General features: G+C 40.1%; 1 protein-coding gene across 1 annotated transcript in view; it reads right to left on the bottom strand.

Moving 5' to 3' along the window:
* STARD9 (StAR related lipid transfer domain containing 9) overlaps nt 1-22,727 on the bottom strand; it is a 117,832-nt gene that overhangs the window by 57,703 nt on the left and 37,402 nt on the right. Inside the window, exons 4-7 of the mRNA XM_086613607.1 lie at nt 6,729-6,845; nt 3,346-3,378; nt 3,191-3,252; nt 2,470-2,582 (exon numbers count right to left, since the gene is read on the bottom strand). Coding sequence (XP_086469733.1) covers nt 2,470-2,582; nt 3,191-3,252; nt 3,346-3,378; nt 6,729-6,845 — 325 coding nt within the window. The remainder of the gene's footprint in view (nt 1-2,469; nt 2,583-3,190; nt 3,253-3,345; nt 3,379-6,728; nt 6,846-22,727) is intronic.

Genomic DNA, 22,727 nt, shown 5'->3' with positions numbered 1-22,727 from the left:
ACAGCTTCTAATTACACCCCATGATGCCTTTAGCATCATGCATTTTTCATGCATCAGTTTTTCTAAAAATGCAAATCACAGTTATCATTAGAATTAAAATTTTTCTTACAGGAATTAACACAATGATTTTTGGAGGCTGTCATAAGATACAGGGGGAGAGAATCTTCTAAAATAAAATATTCATACTGGATTTACAAACACGGTCAAAGCTAGCAAATCTTATTTAGTTTAACCTTTTCCCATTATCCTTTCTTCCTATTTTACAAAATCTAAACAACTGGGGACTTTTATGGGATATTTCAGAACTCTAACATAAAATTTTTCCACTTAAAATTTTTAGTTGTGCCTAAATATAAAATCCTTATTCAAAAGGTGTAACATTAAATACAAAACCAACAAAAAACAAAAAAAAACAAAACCAAAAAAAAACCCAACCCAAACAAAAAACCAAACCAGAACTGGAATAGAAGTGACAGATTTGGCCTGGAAGGTTCCAGATGAAGACAAAATAGTGACAAAAGGCAAGCCAGCCCATTGGCAGAAGCTATAACTTCATTTTCTTTTAAAACAAGGAAACTCCATTACACGCAGCCAAGGAATCACTGGAGATATAAGGCCTGAGAAAAAGGATGGAAATTGCCAAGGAAGGAAGCAGTTTAAAGACCTTTTCTTGTGTGCTGAATGAGCAGCTGCTAAAAGAAAATAATTAGTATCTGTACTCCACCAATAATGAAGTTCTCTGATAACAAGCAGGTAGAAAGAGAATCTTGGAAAGACCTCAATAAAGGCCAAATGTCTATGAATCTGCTTTTCAAAGAATGGTAAGTTTGCCATACTAATGAGACCATTAATTCATCTGTTTTCCAACTCTCCTTAAACAGGATGCTGATGTGCTGGGAAAGCACAGTTGAAATAACCAGGATGCCAGATAGTCCCTTGTGTATAGGATCATGCAAGTTAAACACTTCCCAAGTGCTTATTTCAAATTTTGAGAGGAAGAATTGGTAATAAGCATTGGTTGTCAGATGTACTGTGACTGATACTGTAGGTGCCCAGGGAATGAGAGCTGGGAATTCCAAGTTCCATTCAATCACAAGGTCAAGTCACCCTATCTGCTGTCACATCTTGTCTTAATCTCTGAAGCAGGGATAACAATCTGACATGCAATGCTGTGACAAAGAAAAAGAGAGGGAGAAAAGTGAACCAGGGAGAATAGAATGAATTTACAAAACAAACAGAGATAAGAACTCTATCTAAAAGCCATAAGAAATCAGTATTCGATCTGATGTGACAGGTCCAATAAAATTCAGTGTGATATGCACTTTGCATACTAAATGCATACCTCTCAGGTGTTACTACCATTTGGTGGCCAGCCAAACAGTTGCAAAGTCAGTGATACCAGAGGCAACTTTGGAATTCCGCCCACTAGATATAAGGCACACTGGAAAGGAAACATATGCATTTACTTTCTAAACGAACTCACTAATTTTTGAAACTTGCCTCAGTTTGGAAAAGACTCTTCCTCCTGATCGCCACTGTAAAGCTACTCTGTACGATTTTTGCACTGGTGCACTGATTTTGAGGGACATGCCTTTTGTCAGTTGCTGGTCAGATAACTGGCAACGTAGCAGGCAAACTTCGGGAGCAAATCAATTTACAAATTACCAATGGTCAAACTCCAATTTAAAACTATCTAAGACCGTGAAGACACCAATCAACACTGGAAATGAACTGGAAGTACAAAAAACGATGAGAGAGAAATAAGAACTTAAAAAAGAAAGACAACTGAGATGGAAAAGATACATGTAGGTATTTTTTTCATACATTCTCTGTCACCTGATTTGAAAGCTAAGATTCATTAGGAAACACAAAGCTACCAGAGGGGCTCCTGTTGCAAGTGCAAATTAAAAAATGTGTGATGTTTTCAATTGTATCATGCACCTAACACTAACCATCCTGTACTTCTTCAGTTTAATGAACAAAAATGAAGCTTACTAGGTTCTCACCTGGATAATACAGATTTTAATTGCTTCTCATGTCCTGGCCAGAGATTGAGCTTATCTACTTTTTTATTATTATGATTTTGTAAATATACTGCTGCCAAAGAGCGAAACAGGTATGGAGAGACCTTAGGCTGGCCTGTACAACCCATTTAGACCCAATGTTGGTGGATTTCTTGATCAAGATAAGATTTCTTTAAAATAAAAGAAAGCAAAACACTGTGGCTCACACACAACCTATACTTGGAAAGGCAGACAGAAAAGTGCAGGATATCCAGCCAGTGGGATAACAGAGGCAAAGCTTCCAGTAAATTACACGTATTCATATTAACAAGCAAAGTATTTGGGGAAAGTAACTCTTGAAGAGTAGAAGCAATCAAGATCACGCCATGAACACATGTAAAGATACATACAGAACTGATACACATTTACTTGAAACTCTGATGCTAGTTGTGAAGCCTACTCTCACCTTGAACATATGGTCCTGTTTCAGGATGTTCTCGGACTCGAAGTGTGTAAGGTTTCTTTCGGTCTGACTGTTTTAACAAATCTCGGACACGCTCATTATAGATCTCAAGAAAACTGAAAAGTAAAAAAAAAATACTTTTAAATGCACGCAATTAAAAAAAAAAAAGGGAAGCATATATTTAGGCAATGTAACCACCTGATCTTTCATGATAAAGTTAATGAATTCATTTTCATTATCTCTGTTACTGCCCCTTCCCATGCAGTGCATGTAAAAAGAACTCAGAGTAGCAAATTTCCAAGAAGAGAGAGGCATTCAGTATTTTATTTAAAAATTCATAAAATATGCTTTTTTAACACTTGTGAGTTCAAATTCCCAAATTTCCAAACATAATGCTTTATTAGATCAATGGGAACGATGAATAAGAATCAAATGCAGGATTATGGCTAAAATTTAAGAGTTAAACAAACAGGAAGTAAATTTTTAATGCACTCCTATTTCAGCTGTCTATACAAACAGGAAGAGACAGCATCCAAAGAATTATACTGAGACAGAAAACTAAACCAAACACTTTCTCATCCTTCCTCTGTGTTCTCCTCCTTGTTCCAAAATGATTACAGTCTGAGAAAACAGACACAAAATAAACTAGTCTTTGCTTTGTTTGATTACAAGAATATGTTGCTGAAAGCATTCATAGCATTGCCTAAAACAGTGACACACTTACCTGACCTTTACTCTGCAAGATGCTGTCTGCTCTGAGTAATCATCCTTCCTTGAAAAGAGGCCCTGAACAAGCCAGAAGTTTATGTAAATTTTAAATTAATCAAAACAATCTCACTGCAGAAATGCAAGTAAAATAAAAAATAAAAAAATAAGTACCTCACATATACGAGGTGTCAGTCCAATGGATGCCTTCAAACAATAAACAAATAAAAAAAATTAAACCATATACTTGCTATCACTCTTGCAAAACTCTTTTTTAAACAAAAGCCAAGTTATAAGAAAGGGACAGAATCATAGTGCAACATCAAAGTCATGAATATATGGTAGATTACAACACAAACCACTCTGGAGTGTAGTTCAGAACAGCATGGCAATGCTCTACTACTCCAGCTGAAGTATCTTGCTCATGAAACACTGCAGGGGCTCATGTGCTGTGTAACATCAGCTGTCTTAGCTTCAGTGCAAACGCTATTTATAGCAAAAGTCGTTTTAGAGCAACTCGTACAGCATCAATGAGAAGTTTAGCGGCTTGGGTTAAATCTGAGAGCTGTTTGATCTAAAGATACTGCATATGCCTATGTCAGTGTTGTTGCAGTCTAGATGAAGCCAGGTCAACAGAGAAACTAGTTTGATTGGTCACAAATATTTTGATTTTTCATTATTCTACTTTTATTTCTTTATGCTATGTCATCGCAGAGCCCGGTACAGCTTTCTGCATGGATATGGGCTGCTCAGAGTACCCAAACTAGCCAACATCAACCTTGCCCACACAGTCTACACAGCACTGAAGTAACAGTGTGTTTTTGTGTGACGAATTGTTCTTCTGACACGAGTGCTCACACTTTAATGATCGCAGTGTCAACACATCTTGAGAATGACTCTCAGGCTTAGGTAGAATCTGCTGGCTGAATAGCATGAAAGGGTTTCAGAAGGCACACTTAAAATGGTGCTGGGGGGCAAAAGTCCAGGTTCATCAAGTAGACCACTGTGGACAAAAGTTCAGTTTATACCAATCACTTGCTTCTTCCTAGTTTTGAACAGTTTGTGCTGGGTTTATGTGATGGGGTTTTGGTAGCATGGGAAAGGCAGTGGAGATGGCCCCTGTAAGTAGTCACGAAACGGTTTCCCTGGCTCCAAAACCAGTTGGACCAGCCTCTGGCCAGATTGGACTCCCCATCCCCTCAGGCCAGGGCCAAACCAATCTGCACCTCTGCGAATGCCCTTTGTAAGACGGGGACAAAGGAGCCCAAACAGGGCTGGAACTACACAGAGGAGAGAGGAGAGGCAGAGGCTGGCCCCTCAGCCTCCTGGGCAGGGGGCTGCCCATGCTGGGCTGCTGCCACCTGACTGGAGATGGTCACAGCGGTGCGGGTTGGATTGCTCCGAAGCGTCCCACTCCTGGGGCACCCACTGGATGGAGTTCATCCTGCTGGGACTGCTGAGGTTCATTGGGGCCGGCACAGCTACAGCAGAGAGGACTGAGACCTGAGAGAAACAGCCACGCAGACACCACATATCAGTGAAGATGGAGTGGGAGGAGGTGCTGGAGCTGAGATTCCCCTGCAGCCCATGGTGAGATGGCAGTGGCGCCCCTGCAGCCCATGAGAGAAACAGTGGAGCAGAGATCCACCTGCAGCCTGTGAGAGAGGACTTCAAGATGGAGCAGAGATGCCTATGCCTGAAAGGGGTCACAGAGAATGGTCTCCATAAGCAGCTGGAGACTGACAACAAGGCGGAGAGGCATTTGAAGCCTGTGGAGAACCCCATGCCGGAGCAGGTGGCAGCTCCCTAAGAAGCCGTGACTCTGTGGTAAAAGCCCACACTGGAGCAATCCAATGGGTAAGGATTGCATCCTGCAGGAAGGACTCACTTTGAAGAAGTCTGTGGACTGTCCCATGAGGAGGGGATCCACTGGAGCAGGGAAAAGAGTGGAAGAAGTCCTCCTTCTTTAAGAAAGGAGGAGCAGAAACAACGTGTGACAACTGACCTGCAACTCCCCCCGTTTCCTGTCCCCCTGTGCTGCTGGAGGAGGAGGTAGAGCTGGGAAGAAAGGGAGGGGTGGGGGGAAGGTGTTTTTTATGATCTGGCTTTGTTTCTTGCCATCCTCTCTGAACGAACCATTAACAAATCAAACTGATTCCTCCCCAAACTGAGTCCATTTTGCCCAGGACCATGGTCGGTGGCTGATCCCTCCCTGCTCGTCTCGCCCCTCAGGCCCTTTGTTACGTTTTTCTCCTGCCCACCTCACCAAAGGGAGGAGTGAGCGAGAGGCTGAGTGGTGGCTGAGCTGCTGCTGGACTGAACCATGACACTGTTTCACAGTGAATACATGTTATTAAGGATTAGACCAAAGCAGGATTCCATTGGAGAAAGAAATTGCTTTATAAGCCAGAAAACTCTTAGACACACTACACCTGGAAATTTCCTTCAAAAGAAATAACGATCATTTCAAGATGTGGCCATTCTGAATTGCTAAGATATTTTCAAAATAATGTACTACAAACATCCTAGTTTGTCATCCATTAACCCCAATTTTAACAATCCTTCATGGAGTTAAGCTTGATTTAGAATAAAATGAATAGAGAATCAGGTCATGATTTTAAAAAATCCTATTGCTGATGTCTGTGGGGAAAATAAAATTTTAAAAATCCAAACTCTTGTCAAAAGCATAAACCATGACAGAAAAGTATTTTTCTTATCTTCAGGGTTTGAACAAATTTTACCCTTATGTCACCTTAAAAATTGAATCCCATGGGTGTAGGCAGTAGTAGTCCACTCACACAAACAGTTAAATACTTTTTTTCTTTTTAGGGGCATGTTTTACCACCAGTCAAGAATATTTATGGATAGAAATCAAATTGCCTTGTTTTGCAGCAGAACACAGGAAATCCCCAAGTGATTCCATCAATCTGAGTACCAAGATTAAAATGCAGCTTAAGTGGTTCATGGTAGACAAAAATCTTAAAAGTAACAGCTTCGGCAAACACCATTCAAATACATTTCAAAACTGGAAGTGAAGCAAGCATAAGTTTCCAAAGGCCAAAGGATAACTTCTGCAACAGATAAATGTCTCAAGTGTATAATGAAGCCTGTTAGGAAAGTATTCCTGTGAATTGCATCCAGTTTAATTTGTGAAAGTAATTTAATTTCAGCATAGGTCAGACTGCCAAAAAATTCTATGAGAATGAACACTTTGTATTAACTTGAGCTATGCGTTTCTAAAAATCAGAACTATTCAGGGGTATAGATTATTTTTTTTTTTGTCCTTTACCATGGTGATAAGATTCGTACATAGTAAGATGAAGGTTATTTAAAATAAATATTTAAACTACACCATATTTTCTAGTATTTTTAGCTGATGCTACATTATTTACCTAAACATAAAGGCTTAACTCTCATTTTACATATATAAATACCAAATAAAACAAGTATAAGCATTCTGCTCAACAAGCACCAGCATCACATTTTAAAAATACAGCAATCTTTCTGCTAGACATCCCACCCTCAACCCTAAGTGTAAAATGAAAGGTGTAACTCACAGGCGTTCCCATCATTGTGTAAGTTTTTCCTGAACCTGTCTGTCCATATGCAAAGAGGCAGATGTTGTATCCTCTAAATGCACCTGACAACACGGAAGTGCCAAGGTCCTGGAACACCTGGAAAGATTAAAAGAAACAAAACAGTCCATGAATAACATGCCTTCCTATAAACACTCTGCATTACTTGTGGATCTTGCAGCTTTAGTAAGTCCATGAGAACAAGGATCTTCGTAGTATTTGTCTCTAATTTGTCAGACACAATGTTAAGTGTCCAGCATTCACTTGTCAGATCTTCCTCCAGATGCTGGTATGCCAAGCACAGTACTGACACTGAGCAGTAGTGTTTAATCGTGCTTCCCTGTCTGCTATCTTTTCTTTTATACTTGGAATGTATGAATTCTTGAGGATTTCCCCTACCCCAAGTTTTTTACGGTCCTCAGCATAAATCTGACAGAAAGGCATGATCAAGGCTCTTTGACGCAATGATATTAATAGTAGCATTAGGCATCAGAATTACAGAAGAAAAATCAAAGCAAAGTCTAACCCATGGCCTCCAAGCAGACCTCATCCAAGCAATACTTATATCTGACCTGTCTGGTCAGTAAGTGACACCACCAAAGACTAAATGCCTTCTTTTCTGTTGATGCCACACACAGTGATCCGCTGCCTTCTGCTCATCATAACACAGAGCCAGGAACTGTTACCACCAAACCAACGTCAGCTTCTAGGGATTTTCAAAGCTTGCACTGGTCCCATTGTGGCTCCAGAATTGGGACCATCACAGCCAGACTACCCATACAGCAAGATCTGAACACTTCTACTTCCTCTGTCCCTTTTTTTGAGACAAAGCTGCCCCATGTTGTGACCATGTTCTCAGCCCATCAAAGCCTTGCCACAGACCAGCTGAAAGGACACCTGGTAAAGTCTGCTAGGAAGTGCACAGTGGATCAAAAGGTTCCAGCAGGCAGGCTGCCAACCCCTTAGAGCCGCTCTGGCCTTTCAAAAAAAACGTTACAAATATTAACGGTTTTGCCATTCACATGGAAAACTAGCTAGTATATATAGAGAGATGCATACGATTTCAGTGTTTCACCTCTGTGAAATCTCATCCACTGCCAGGTCATCTGCTTCTCCAATGGACAGATAAATGTACTAAACCTGATATAAAAATCGATAGTTAAACATATTTCATAGATATCACCACTTTACCTAAACTGCCCAGAAATAAGATTAAAAATCCTCTCCTGAGACTTCTATTTTCAGATCATATTTCAACTCAAACTGAGACAAGATGATAATTTCTAGCTGAAGAATCAATAATATTCTCATTTGGCAGAATTTAGATACCCCTGCCCATATTCGTAAAGGTATATGGCATGTCAGAGTATCTGCTTCATTAGGACTATCAGATCCCGGAACTCTTCCATTTGAAGAGTAATAGTGAAAGTCATAAACAAAACGCACTGACATAAATGTAACAGACAAGCGAAAACAGAGACAGTGACAAACTCTCCAGTCACTGCTGCACAGGCCATTAAGAAACCAAAGCACAGCTTTGGAGAGGGCCAACCTGAACTTCATAACCAACAAGCTGGGGGAAACAAGAACAGGAGGATTTAGGATACTTGAGCGATGTCTGCAGGGCTGTACAAAACTTACTAAGAAATATTTAAGACGAGGGAGTCAGGAAGGAGACGGTGCTGTAACAGGGGCTGGTCCCATGTAAGCAGCAGTAGATCCATACGCTTCTCTGACTGAGCCCTGTGCCTGATCACCACAGTCTGTCCTATATTCTTATTAAACCCTTTCTTGATCTTTCCACATAACTGCACTCTCTACCTGACGTGTGAGTGCTGTAAGGACTAGATGCCAACAATTCGAGATACTGGAGTGAATCTGAAGTCAGCAGACCTCAGGTGACAGGACCATCACATCAGTGGTGCCAGCAAATGAAGCCAGTGAGAATCTCAGTGTCGATAGCTGATGAGGCCATGGATCTAAGGAGCGTGGATCCAGAGCACCAGCTACCAGGGAGACTGAGGGGAGCAAATTCAGGTCAGCAACTGAAGTCAACTTCAAGTAATATGCCCCCCACATCTATGGTGCCAGCAACTGGAGCAAGTGAAGCACATAAGGGTCTCAGCATCAGCACCTGGAGCTGGCAAGTGCCGCCCACAGGGTCTCTGTGCCAGCTACTCGCATGGAGAGTGGGCGGCAGAGAGGGGACTGGAGTACTGATATGTATCAGCGTGGGAGCATGTAATTTGCTAGCAGACTTCAAACTGGACAAGCTGGTGAGCAGGAGGTCCAGAGTCCAGGCAGGAATACTAAATGGGAGTAGAGCACCTGCTGATAGTCTAGGGATTCAGGGCTTATGAGCTTACGCACGTTTGCTAGTGAGCAGTAAGCTGGGCTATCAGGCAAGTAGAAGACCTGTAGAGCAGTTAAGAGGGCTCCGGGTGCAGGCAATGTTATTACATAGGCAGAAGGCCCATGTTGGTATATGAGAGGATCTGCTCTCCAGACCTGGAGAGCAACGGGGTGTGTGTTTTCACTAGCAAGCTTCAATCCTGATCAGTTGGATAGGAAGAAGGGGATGTTGCTGTCTATGCTTACGTTTCATGTTTGTGCTGGCAGTGTTATATGCACGGCCATCTGCATAAGCGGCTGCATCAGTGTCCTGCGTCCTCTGTCCTTGACAGTGTTTGTGGTTTTGGCATACACACTGAGACTCACTATTGGTTGAACTTGCAAAGGAGAAAGCAGTTGCCCTGTCCATCAGTGTGGGATGGAGAGACCTCCAGGTGTCCCAGGCACACAGGGCTGGCCTCCAGAGACTGGGCAAGAGGAATCCTCAGGTCCTGGAGTTCATGGTATGCAGTGGCCTTACACATCCCTTAACTGTATCAAGTTTATTATTGGGAACAACTTATCTATGGTTTTGAATAGCTAGATCAAAGACAAAAGTCCAGAATACACACTGAGAACTAGTAGTTCACTTGCAGCACATCTAGCTAGTAATTCCTCATAAAGGACAGTATCTCATAAAAAGGTCAACTTTTATGGACAGGAAGGAAAAAAAGAAAATAATATTATTAGCAAAATAAATCTATGGTGCATAGTTGATGAACAAGTAAACAAATAACTGACATATTAGCATGATGGTTAAAAGTTATGCTGAAGAGGCCAATCTACCACTTTTACCTAATAAATAAACATTGTCCATATTAAAAACAATTATCAAATTATCACACTACTTTTACAAATTTAAATATACAGAGGCATGGATACACGTTATTTGCCATCACAAAGGTTTAGAATCCGTACAAAGAACCCGTGTGTGCGCAAAAAGATAGGAAAGGGGCTTAATAAATGAATGGTAGAGAAGAAAGCTACTGAGAAGTATTTGGAAATGTCAATTTTAAGGTGACACTATGGAAGGACAGTGCACAGTTTAAGAGAAGAGAAGAGGAAAGTTCACCCCCTGGGATTTTAATAGCCTGAGTGTTAGCATCAAAGGGAGCTTAAAGGGCTAGGCAAAAAATTGAAAGACAGCTAAGAAAGCCATACATTCAAAGCACCAGGCAAAAGAAAGATGAAAAAAAGAGAGCAACAATTACGAAGTAGTTTCTGAACCTTGTAGACAAGGCGGAAAAGTTGCATTTGATGTGGTTAGGGGAAAAGGAAGTTTTTTCCCTCCAGTGGCAAAATGGGGCTACCACCAGAACCTCTCTCAGAGCCATTACAAAAGTGACACTTCTATTACCCACTCCAGATACAAATGTTTCCCAATTCTACAACCACAACTGAGAAAAAAATTTCTTAGAAATTGAGTACATATTGGAAAGTATAAAATAAGATCACACTTTGTCCATGAGACTTGCTTTTCCAGTTGTGGGGAAACATAACTGCACAGATTAGGCTGGGAGTTGGGTTTTATTGGAGATTGCGTGTAGCAGTGTTTCAATATCTGTTTTTATATCTCTTCACCTATGGGAGCCCCATTTAAAAATAATTATTGAATAAATTTATGAAACTGTGCAATTAGTCCTGTTGATTTATTTTATTTGATTGGTGGGACTCAATGGGTCTGACCGCAACGGGATTTCGTACATGAAGAAGGTCTGCAGAAACTGGCCCTGAGATCACTTCTATGACATATTCCGAGTCTCCTACTGCTCTTGATTTACTGGCTTTGTTGTAGTAACCTGATGGCATTTGACCACATGTAGACAGTATGCAATGTATCCCTATACTGTCCTAGCTTCTGAACCGAGAGTCACTGTTTGTTCCAGCGATTCAGCAATAGTCATGTCGATCTTCTAACTCAAGAGGCAGCCACAGGTAACAGCCAGAGCTGAATGGTACACTACATTTGACCATAAGCATGTCACTGCTTTAGAGTACAGTGATAAACACAGAGCAAGCTACATGCTAAACACGATAATTCTGAAGTTTCTCCTTTCAGTAAACTGTTGCACTCCCTCTAGTCTCAGTGAAGAAAGAGGTCAGCCCCATATTTATAACATCACTATAACAAATTAATCTCTTTTTCTTTAACAAAGACATTTTGGAAAGCATCTACAGCAGCAATGCAAATCACTGTAACCAATTCTAGCAAGGAATCCTTAATCAACACAGGATATAAGTCAAGTTCCTTGACATTGTACAGCCCATAGATCAGTCTCATGAGTTCAGAAATCTGTTTAACTAATCCCTTACACTAAATCTATACGCTGACCAAGGAAGGACGAGACAGGAGCTCACAACTCAAATCAGAGCACGGGCCAACAAAGACTCACCAGTTACACTGAACTGCACATTGTGATTTTATATGTAAACCCTACCCTCTTGTGCCTCCTGCAATTCTCTCATGGATACTTCAGCACCCGTCTCCCCTTCACTGCTTCATGCCATCCTCTCAGGTATCTTCATATCCACTCTCAGCTGTCCTTGGTCCAGAGCTGGGACACAAAGTGTATTGCTTTGGGGAAGGGAACATGATTGACCAGTCAGACCATGGGACACCGCCAACTGCTCCAGCAGCTGCCAGCCACCAGTGGAGATGCATACAAGCCTTGCACCAAATACCGCAGACTGATTCTCAGCAATGGCAGGCCACAAAGAAATTCCTTGTAATTTAAATCTGTGTCATGAACTGCATGTCATACGTTTTCCTTCTTTTTAAAAGACGGAAGAATGGCACCCTCTTCCAAATGTCTTTTGTGCTATTAAACAGTCATTGTCTTCCTCCTGCCCACTCTGCCTGCCTTCTGCACCCCAGCTACCAGAATCGCCTCCTCTCTGCACCTCTGGCTTTTCTACTTTGCTGCTTACTATTCATTTAGATATCATAATCCCCCAAGATGGCAAAGAAAAATTATCATAGCATAATTCTTGAGCCACATAACCTGTTTGCCTAAGGTCTTTCTCTTAAGGTTGTGCTCCCATGTGAATTATCCAGTGAACATTGGACTTTCTCTCAGTAGAGGCACCATTAGGATCTCTTTCCTACCTAGTTGGCGCATTGTCCTAGTTTTAGCTGGGACAGAGGGATTTTTTTTTTAACAGCTAGAAAAGCTCCATGTTTTGGTTTTACTCAGAGGCTCACTCTGAGAAGAACGCTGATAACAAGCTGCCAAGGACTTTTCAGTGTGCCGGAGTGCAGAAGCACAGCGGGATAAGGGGGGAGCATAGATGGGACAAGGGGGACACGATTCCCCTTGTGATTTGTGTGGAACTTAAGACTGAGGGCCAAACTGGCCAATTAGTATTCCATATCATGCAGTGTCATGCCCAGTATAAAAGCGAGGGTCAGACGGGAAGAAGGGCTTTTGCACTTTGGCTTTTGCGCTTTGGCTTTTGCCGCTTTTGCTCTTGCTGTGTTTTTCGCTCTATTGCTTTTCTTTTTTTTCTTTCCTCTCTCTCTCCCAGTACTCCCACTCTCAGAGTACTATCTCTCCCTCTCTGCCCCTCTCTATTTCGGGGCCTCGCGTTCGTCCGGGATTTGCAGTTTTCGGGACGAGACGGGCTTCGCATACGAGGGGGTGGTGAGCACCTACACTGTATTAAATCATCTGTATTAAATCACTCTTATCTCAACCCACGGGTTTCATGTTTATCCTTTAATTCTCTCCCTCATTCCTGGGGGTGGGGGAGGGGGAGTGACCGGCTGTGTGTGTGTGGGGGGGCGGTTCAACCTAACCCACGACACGCATAAAATTTGTAGGAACCTAATATCAGAGATCTGTACCCCTCTGTCAAGTTGGGTTCAGCCTAGCCAGTTTGTTCAACAATTATTGGGAAACATGGGCCAAAAACAGACAGCCACAGTAAAATTGTTCTTCTTCAGAAAATCAAATAAGAGATTGCAGTTACTACCTATTCAGTAGAGCCTAAGATTTCACCAGCTAATTTTCTTGTAGATTCTGTGTGCTTTGGACATGCTCCAGCTCAAGAAGTAAGGACTTTCACCCAGATTCCAAACTGGATTGTCATGGGCCAGGACATCTCTAAGATAGGATGCTTAAACCCAGAGCAGAAGAAAGAGAAAGTTCTTCCTGTGTGAGTGGCTCAATGATTTTCAGCAGCTGGGAATGTGAACATAGGGAAGAGGAAAGAATCTGATCTAAATTCAAGATGGTAAGAGCCAGGTCTGAAGATTGACAGAAGACTGGGGAACAATTACGTAAAATAACAATCAATGAGAACCAGTAATACTGAAAGGAAGGAATTAGAAGAGAGCGGGACCAATAAGAGGCTCTGAATCAGAAGAGGGTGATGGAGTCAAACTGGACTTTTAGCTCTGCTGTTGAAACTTTTGTATGGCATTGTGCAACTCATTTAATAACTCAATTTTCCTACAGATAAAGTAGGAATACTGCTAAAGAAAATTGTAGGATGTTCTCACTAGTGTTCATAAAACTCCTTGAGATCTTGGCTTAAATTGTTCTGGATGTTCTATCTGTGCAAATTATTGTGCTCACTCTCTCTCCATGAACAACATCTAACTCCAAAGTCCCAGTTAAGCAAAGCTTTGTTACATTTACTCTCTATTAAATACAAATGGCTACTCAGATGCTTCAATTCAAATGTTTTGAATCAGTCCTTTTTGAATTAGGCCTTGAGAGAAGATGTATTATTACAAACAAAATTGGATAACTGTGAAAACAATGCCATAACCCTATGATGATAATGAATGAGAATTCAAAAAATTATTTACTGAAATCCTATTAAAAGCTGATCTGTACTGATTTATGTTTAGTCTTTCTGGTAAATTACCCTCTCTCCTTTTGTGAAAATAAATTACAATTCATTTAACTGAATATAGTCTCAATTTAGTCAGAAATGCCTCTTTGTTTTAGTGCACTGAAGAAAAAATGGAGAAGTGACGTATAGCAATGAATTTATGGTTTGTTTAAAAATAAAGGAGAGTAATTGAAATAAAAGCTCTTCCTATGCTAATATCAGAGGCGTTAGTCCAAATACCCATCAGCATCAACAGCTGCAGATTATACAAAAAGTACTACAATTAATCATTCTGGAGATATGTACAAACATATTTCACAATATAATGGATCAAATCATGGTTTCTGTTGATCGTGAGGAAAAGAAAAAAAGGGAAAATAAAAAAAAGAATTCTTCTGAGATTATTCCAAGCCCCACTTTTGAAATGAAACTTCGGGAAGATGAAGTTTTTCAAAGAACATGAGTTGGATATGGCTTCCTGCAGAGAACATGCCATTTGGCCGAGATGACTATGTCTTCCCTGCATGGCTGCTCTACGTGATTGGCGCTGTTCAGTTCTTTCCATGCGAGAATGCTTCTTTCAACAAAGCCTTAACTGACTTTGCTATGTCTGGTTCCTGCACTTGCCCAGCTGTATCTGGTCCATATCCCATGAAGATCTGTGAAATATTCTACAATTTATTACCTGTCAGCTGTCCTAATAGTGGAAAAAACATGCCTTTCTGAAGAAGTTACAGGAGTATTAAGACAACTGTTATCATTCAAGGTACTTTGCTGGCATGCTCGCTACAAAGTGGCCAGGTTCCAGCTCAAATCTAACAAATTCTGAATTGTACAAGCTAGTCCTCATTAAAGGTCTTTTAGTATAGATGAGAGAAAAGAAAAGGTTTGGTTTAAAATGTAGTTAAAATTTCCTAATCATGCAGCTTAGGCTTACCAAAATGCTGTCCAAGTTGTTGCAATATGGACATATTCAGAGTTGAAACTGTTTTGTATTAGATAAGAATCATCTACTTGAAGTGTAACAACAGATCACTTTAACATTTCAAAACCTATTTCAATGCTCTGTTAGAAAAGACAAGAAATAGTTCAGAGTATAGATATTTGTAAAACAAGTAAAGTTTAGCTGCTCAAAGTGAAATCTTTATAAGAAGTTGCACAGTTTTGTCACTGTATGTTAGAAGCATATAGAAAGATTGCAACAGGAATCCTGCCCTTAAGAAACCATAGTGGAACATATAAAATAGAAGACTTAAGTATATATTAAGGTACCAGACTTACCAACTCTTAAGGAGCAACCTAAGTTTTATGGCTCAGTCCTAACTCAGACAAAGAATCACAGAAATTAATTTCTGAAATTTACAGTATTAGTAATTCGCCCTTGTCCGTACTAGAAAACCAGACCATTTTAACTGAAATGTGTTTTTTTTTAAAAAAACAATTTAAGCTTTACAGATTTACACACCAGGAAGGCTACTTATTATCATTCAGTGAAAAATATAACTATATTCAGTTTTATCTTATCTGTTCTCTTGATGATTTTTTTGAGCCATTTGTACAATTCATATCCTTATACCCTTTAAATACAAACAAACTTTTTCAATCCTCTTTGGTTATACTACCAGACTGAAATATAAACTGCACTTGGGCACATCAGATATGCTATTGCTACTCAGGCAAAGTTCAAAGCCTTGGGCAGTACAAGTGCAAGTTGCAATAGTCAGTGCAGGAAACAGAAGATGCTGGTCCAGCAGCACGGAAGGACCTTGTGATCATCAATGGCTTGAACTGTTACACCATGTTTCTGAAGCAGAGAAAAGATTTCCTAAATGCATAGCCAGTAAACTAGAGTACTGGTGACTTCCTCGTCTTTCTCCTTTATCTTTCCCTCTCCATCAATTAGCATCATTTCTCTTCAGATAAGTTGTTTCAACAAACTTCCAGTGCAAAATCTTGTAGTCTTAAAAATTCCACATCATCCAAGGAAAATTAGTCTTCTAGTAAAGAATGATAGACTCAAATTAAATGCTCCATAAGTCTGGGGTTGGTATTAACAGCCCTGACAAATGCTTTTCAGTGTCTATTAGATGGTACACTAATCACAAAAAGTTAAATTCCTTGTCTCCCTCTTCAAATATATGATTTTTTCACGAAAGAAAATAAGTTTTAAAATCATTTTAGGATTCTATTCTCATTCAAAGTTGTTTTAAAGAAAAAAAAAAAAGAGTCACTCTTCAAAGCTTTTATGCTTCTCACGTCCAGCACCTTAAGTCTAGAATTACAAGGTCAAATTTAGCATTGGCCATCATGCTGAAGTGAATGCTTCTGTGCGGGACAAGTGCGCCTGCTTCCCATCAATTTATGCTGCTTCCCTTTTTCTCCTCCACTAGCTCTTTTAATTTGGTCACTACATATTACCTGTGAGCATCAACAGTATATTTTTAGCCAATTCCAACACGTATTGTTTAGATCTGGGTTGTAGAACTTTGAAGATACAAACAGAAAATACTTCAGATGAAGTCTCACTGCAGTGTATGTTTTCCAAGTATTTATGTGAATGACAGATTCTGAGGTCACCTAAATCCTAAAAATCCAGTTTTATATACCCAAATAAATATATCAAAGACAAAAGAAATTTTATATGGCATATAAGCAAAACATTAAAATGAGGACAAGTTCAGGTTCTAATTGCTGTTATGTAGGGAAATTTTTTTTTTAAAAAAAAAGGTAGTCATTGAGTGCAGCCTAATTATCACTATAGAGTCAATCCTATTTAAAATTAGAAGGATTGACTACATATTTTCTTTGGAACCCAAATGTATTAGACATCAAATGAATGTGTCACTCTGCAAACAGCCTCTGAATCTCTATTGGAAGTGAAAATCATGAATTGAATTGCAAATTGCAGTCAGCTTGGAACACGAAGCAAAACCACACTAAAAATTTGCAGTTTGTATCGCGTCACCCTTGACAAGAAAGTCTGGATTTACTACCCATTTCAAATGAAAATAAAAATCAATAAAACATAACAAACCGAGACACTTTTTTGAGTTGGTTTTTCATGAATACTTGAGAATTTTAACCTTTCCATATAGACCATTGTTAAAATGACATATGAAGAATATTAATTAGAAATGTACCCTTGCATTGCTAAAAGGTACAAAAACTGAAGGAGTCCAAGAGATTCCAATGAAAGCAAACCATCTATCCAAAGAAACAGCGATAACTAAGTGACAGAAGACATTTTTTCTCCCTGTTGAATGAACCATTATGTCGTGGTTTTTAGACTGAGGGTCAAGACAAAAACTGAGAGGGAGCACCCACCAACCATGGTCCCGGGCAAAACATGACTCAGGCTTTCTTCATAAAACAAAACAATTTATTAACAGTTACTTAACAGGAGACAAGGGAACGAAACCGGTTACTTGAGAGGAGAAAAGAGAAAACAAGGCCAGATCTTAAAACAACAACCTCCCCACCCCCTATTTTCTTTCCTTCCTGGCTCTACCTTCCCCCCCGGCGGCGCAGGGGGACAGGGAATGGGGGAGTGCAGGTCAGTTCATCCATGCTGTTAACTGCCGCGCCTTTCTTAAAGGAGGAGGAGTCCTTACACCATTTTTCCCTTGCTTCGGTGGATCCCCTACTCATGAAGAAAAAGTCCCAAAACTTTTCCACCATAAGTCCTGCCCGCAGGATTGCAATCCTTCCCCATGGATTGTACCAGTTCGGGCTTTACCAGTCTCGGCCTCTTAGGGAGCTGCTGCCACTCGCGTCGGCGTGGGTCGTCCCACGGATCCCAGATGCCTCCACGACCTCGTCGTGCATTCCATGCCCCATTATTAACAGTACCTGGTCGCACATCCCCTGCTCCACGACCTCTCCTGGGCTCAGGCATCTCCTTCCCGACGTGGGTTTCTCCACGGGCCACGAGTGGGTCTCTGCTCCGCCGAGTACACCCTGGCTGCAGGGGGGCCGCCTGCCATCTCACACCGATTGCAAGGGAAACCTCAGCTCCAGCACACCTCCTCCTGCTCCATCTTGACTGACCTGGTCGCTGTGGTTGTTTTCTCTTAGATATTAATCCTCTCTGGGGGAGCTCGGCCCAGCAGGCACCCCGGGAGCGAGGTGCTTCCCAAGTCCCCCATGCGGCTCCCCCGGCGCCATCTTGAGCACATGGCGCCGGCCCGGGCCCGGGCAGTCGCCCGGCCGGGAGCCGGGAGCGAGAGCAGCGCCCTCCTGCTCTCTCCTCGCTCCTGAGCAAAAAGCCCTTTCCTGCCCCTTTGTCCCAACTTAAATAGGGCAATTCGCAGAGGCGCCAGTTTGGCTCAACCCCCCGAGGGGGGATGGGACTCAGATCTGGTGGCACAGGGAGCAAATCCCCTCTCCTGCCACCAGAACACCCCCCCCAACACATCAAACTATCACACTTTATAAAACCAGTTTCACAACACTAAAATAGTAATATTCTCCCTTTTTAGAAATTCAGAGTACACTTTGCAGATAGATTTGTGAGAAACAAGCAAAACAACCTTTTCAGTACCGGGAGATTTATAACAGGGAAGCGACATTCTATTCTGATCATTTCCCATGTGGACAGCAGAATCAAAAATCTTCTGAAGTTAAAAATCTCAGGTCTCACTTTTGCTGGCTTACAAGTCAAAATTTATAGTGGCTTTTCTACATCTTTCTTAAATAATGAGTTTTCAAGATACTGAAAAATACCCTATTTATTAGCCTGAGATTACATCACATTTCATCATGTTAGACCTGTATGCCTGTGTATAAATACGCATAGCAGACAGATGACTATATATATATTTTTTAATGAAAACACACATTTTTTTGTGCTAGTGCAAGAAGAAATAAAATACAGCATGAAGCACAACCAGTCAGATATCACAAGCGACAGACATTTATTACTATCAGTAATGGTTTGGGACTTCATTATTTGACATTGAAATCTTTGCCTGGAAATTAAAAGTATGACGCTTCTTGGTTTTAAACTCTTTTTTTCAACCTTTTTTTTCTTTCAACTTTTCTTTTTTCTTTTATATTCCTTGATCTCTTAGTTAGTATGAAGCCAATGGCCTGTGGATAACCCTTGTAGTCTACAACCTAGAAATGTGTTACACACACAAAGACAGACAGCATTGTGTTGTCTGTCAGTTTTTCTTTTGATCCTAACAAAAAGTTTGAGATAATTAAACTCTCCTTATATGCATATGATTCAAACTAATGCTATTGACTACTGAAACACGAGGCTCAGTTAATACCAGTATCTTTGACTTTCATTGAACTACTACGCATTGAATGAATGCGCAACTATGACAGTTGATGACAGCAAATGTATATTTTACATTGTAACTGCAATGGGCTCTCTTTATTCTGTGATAATGTCCCTCTTACTGTAATAAATGTTTTAATTTCAAAGATAATGGGGGCATTCTATCAGAAATGAAGTTTTGGCAATATGAATTTCAAGAGTAAAAACCTTCATTTTCTTAATCCAATCAGAACCTGAATTGCAGAAGGAAACAAAAAGCAGTTGTTTTAAACTACAGTAAGTTGCCTGTTACGCTTTGGGGTTTAATAATTTGGGAAACAAAGTTTTCCCAAGTCACTCATGCCAAGTCTCAGAGTAACATGGGAAAAAACAAAAAAATCTAGTAAACCTCCAGGGACAGCATGTAATGCCAAGTTTGCAAATTTAAGGGAACAATATTGATAAATAAGGAGCGGTTGGTTTGATTTTAAACTCTGAACAATTCCTGGTAAATAATACTTGCATTTTGCTTAGACTCCAATGAGCAGAATAGGACCAACTATAACTGGAGTAAAGATGAAGGGAGGAGAAAGTAGAAAGAGTAGAAGAGAGGGAATTACAACTTCTAGGATTAACAAACTAATAGAATAGTTTATCAAGTCTTATTTGTATGGTAACTGTTTTCTTATTTGCAAGTGTTTGAAATAGTCAATAATTAATATCATCATTAGGAAACTGAACTAATCTTGGAAACTTCAGAAATTTCAAGTGAGTTTTTGGTCAGGGAAAAAAAAACAGACATGAATAAAAACTTATGGTAATTTTTAAAAAAGTTTTTGAATAAATAAAAATTGCTACCTGTTACAGGCATAGTCCACAAACATCAATAACAACAGACAACTCAGTAAAAGCAAACCACTTGTAGCTAAAGTTAGAATACGAAGATAAACTCCCACAGGTTAATAACTGGGACCAAAACCAGAAGAAAATTACCTTCTTGCACAGCACAATTTAAAAAGAGCCTTTAAAATACCACTGATTTGATGAAAGAGGGAAAGACTGAACTTAAGACATATGGCCAACAGCTGCTTTTCATCACAGAACCAACAAATGACACTATAAATGCTGAAAAAACTCAACAGCTCAATTTCCATTAAAGATCTATGATGCAGACAAGAAACCAGGAAAATGCCTCATCAGTAGATAGAAAGCTTCAGAGCATCGAGACGACTGCAGCATATCCAGGTACAAAACAAACTTGCTATAAAAAAAGGTGCTGTTATTTACAATACAAACAAAATTGCTCTCAACCAATAGGTCAGGGCAGTTTCAGAAACTGCACAAAACCTAAGAGGCTCAGTCCTGCAGTATTTATTTGCCACTATCTCCACTATGAACTACAGATATGCAGCATCTCACACTTGGTCTGTTTTCCTTGCAGAATCCTGCCCCTCCCTAAACTATTACTGTTTGGGTTATGACCAAATTCTGCTTAATTAAATTGCTGCTACATCTCAGATATAGCATCCAAGACTTGGATTTAAGATGAAAAAATATTTAATGAAATACAATTACACAGAACTAAGTGCTTCCTGCCAAAATAATTAAAGTTTTTGTTCCAAAACCTTCACAAAAATACTAATTTAAATAAAAAAAGGCTTCTGCAGGGAAGATGCAAGAGTATGCAAGGAAGGAATATCTGAAAACAAATCTAGGGGGTTGTTCCAATAACACAAGGCTTTTTCTACACGTGTTTTTCTCTTAAAGAATATTAAACAAACGTCAGCTAAAGGGCTTTCTATACGTGGACAGAGAAAGCACAAGCAAGAAGCGCATTATGCTGATCAGCTGCACGGAACCCTTTACTGTGACATTAGGATTACTTCAGCAACATTACTTTTTGGTTTGAATAGGGAAAAAAGGCTTTGGTTGGTTAGTTTGGGAACACTTCTTCTCTCTTGTTAAGAGGCCGCGGCTTCACAGCTAGGATTACTTCTTTTCCTTCTCTCTATCCAGCCTTTTCAGTTTCTTTCCCCAGTCACACCGGAAGCAGGGGAGTGAAAGGGACGGCTTCTCTCCAGCTCAAGAAGCTTGGCCCGTGGCAGAGGCATTTGCACATGAACTTGAGAGACAGTTCAGTTCTTGGCTCTGCCAACAGACTTCCTGCGTGTCCTTAAATCCCTTTGTGCTTTAATTCTCCCTGTGAGAGACAACAATGATTTCTTTGTTCATCTTATCAACTGTAACTTTTTTCCAGTGGAAAAATTGTCTGCTCTGTGTGATAATGTACATGCACACACCATATTTAACAGCATGAAAGTTCAATCTTGATTAAGGTGTTCAGGTGGGATTATAAAATACTAGAAAAAGTCACAGATAGTATATGACAAATATATACTGTTTCCCTGGAGGACAGGAGGGAGAACATGAGAAACACTGAGTGGGCTGAGTGGTAGCATTACATTCCTGCCATTTTATCACTGAATTATATAATTATGAAAATATACCTTATCCACTCATTAAAAAACTATCTCATTTTGAAAAAGAAAAAAACTCTGTGCTTATCATATCAATCTAATTTATAAATGTTCTGATAGCAATCTTGGACTTTCAAAAGTGCTAAAGTGCTCCATCACCAAGGGCACAACTCCACCCTCTGTTTTCAGTTTGGTTTTGTTTGGTTGTTTTGGGTTTTTTTTTCCTCCTTTTTATTAAATTGCTGATATTCTACTGTAAACATCAACCTGAAAGATCAGATACCCATTGCAAAAATGAGGCCTGGTATTTTCATCTACCTGTACAAACCCACATTCTTCTCAGATCCCTTTTTTCCTGCCCTATAGGGCTTCCTATTGTGTTATCACTGGATTATAGAAGAGCAATTTGAATGCAACAGCCATACAATCCAAACCCCACAGCGTTTGACACTGCTATCAATAGCTGATATAGCTCAATATCAGCTCAATCCAGCTAAACTTGTCATAATAAAGCTTTCTACACACACAAAATATCATTGACATAATTTTTGGCTTTATTAATGAATACTTTAAGATTTATGCATTATACTTTGTGTTTTATGTAAGTTTTATTCCAGTATTTCGTCCGCCCATTAAATCAATATAGGCGAATCCTATCCATTAAGGACTGAAAAAAACCCCGTTTGTTTAGTGAACTGTGAAGTAGATGTTAGGCTTGGAAATTCTCTCCAGGAGAACAGCAAATATTTATTAAGAAGACACAGTGAAAACATCCTCCATTTTTCCTCAAAAGCAAATGGTTACAAACTGTGACTATTTAAGAGGAACTGCACAATAATGACTGTTTTTCTTGGGGAGTTGTTTCTTTTTCTGATCTAAACCTGTGGATCACCTGGCCGAAGCCCAACTTGAATCTCCTTTCTGTACAGATATTCTGTAAAAAAAAGAATTGTCACAAGTGCGCTATTTCTCCAAGAGGACTGTTCAATTTATGTAAAACAGTCCTTACAG

The sequence above is a fragment of the Tauraco erythrolophus genome, chromosome 6, assembly GCF_009769465.1.
Source record: "Tauraco erythrolophus isolate bTauEry1 chromosome 6, bTauEry1.pri, whole genome shotgun sequence".
NCBI lineage: Eukaryota > Metazoa > Chordata > Aves > Musophagiformes > Musophagidae > Tauraco > Tauraco erythrolophus.
The sequence above is the reverse complement of the archived record's forward strand: the minus strand, read 5'-3'. Positions and strand labels throughout refer to the sequence as shown.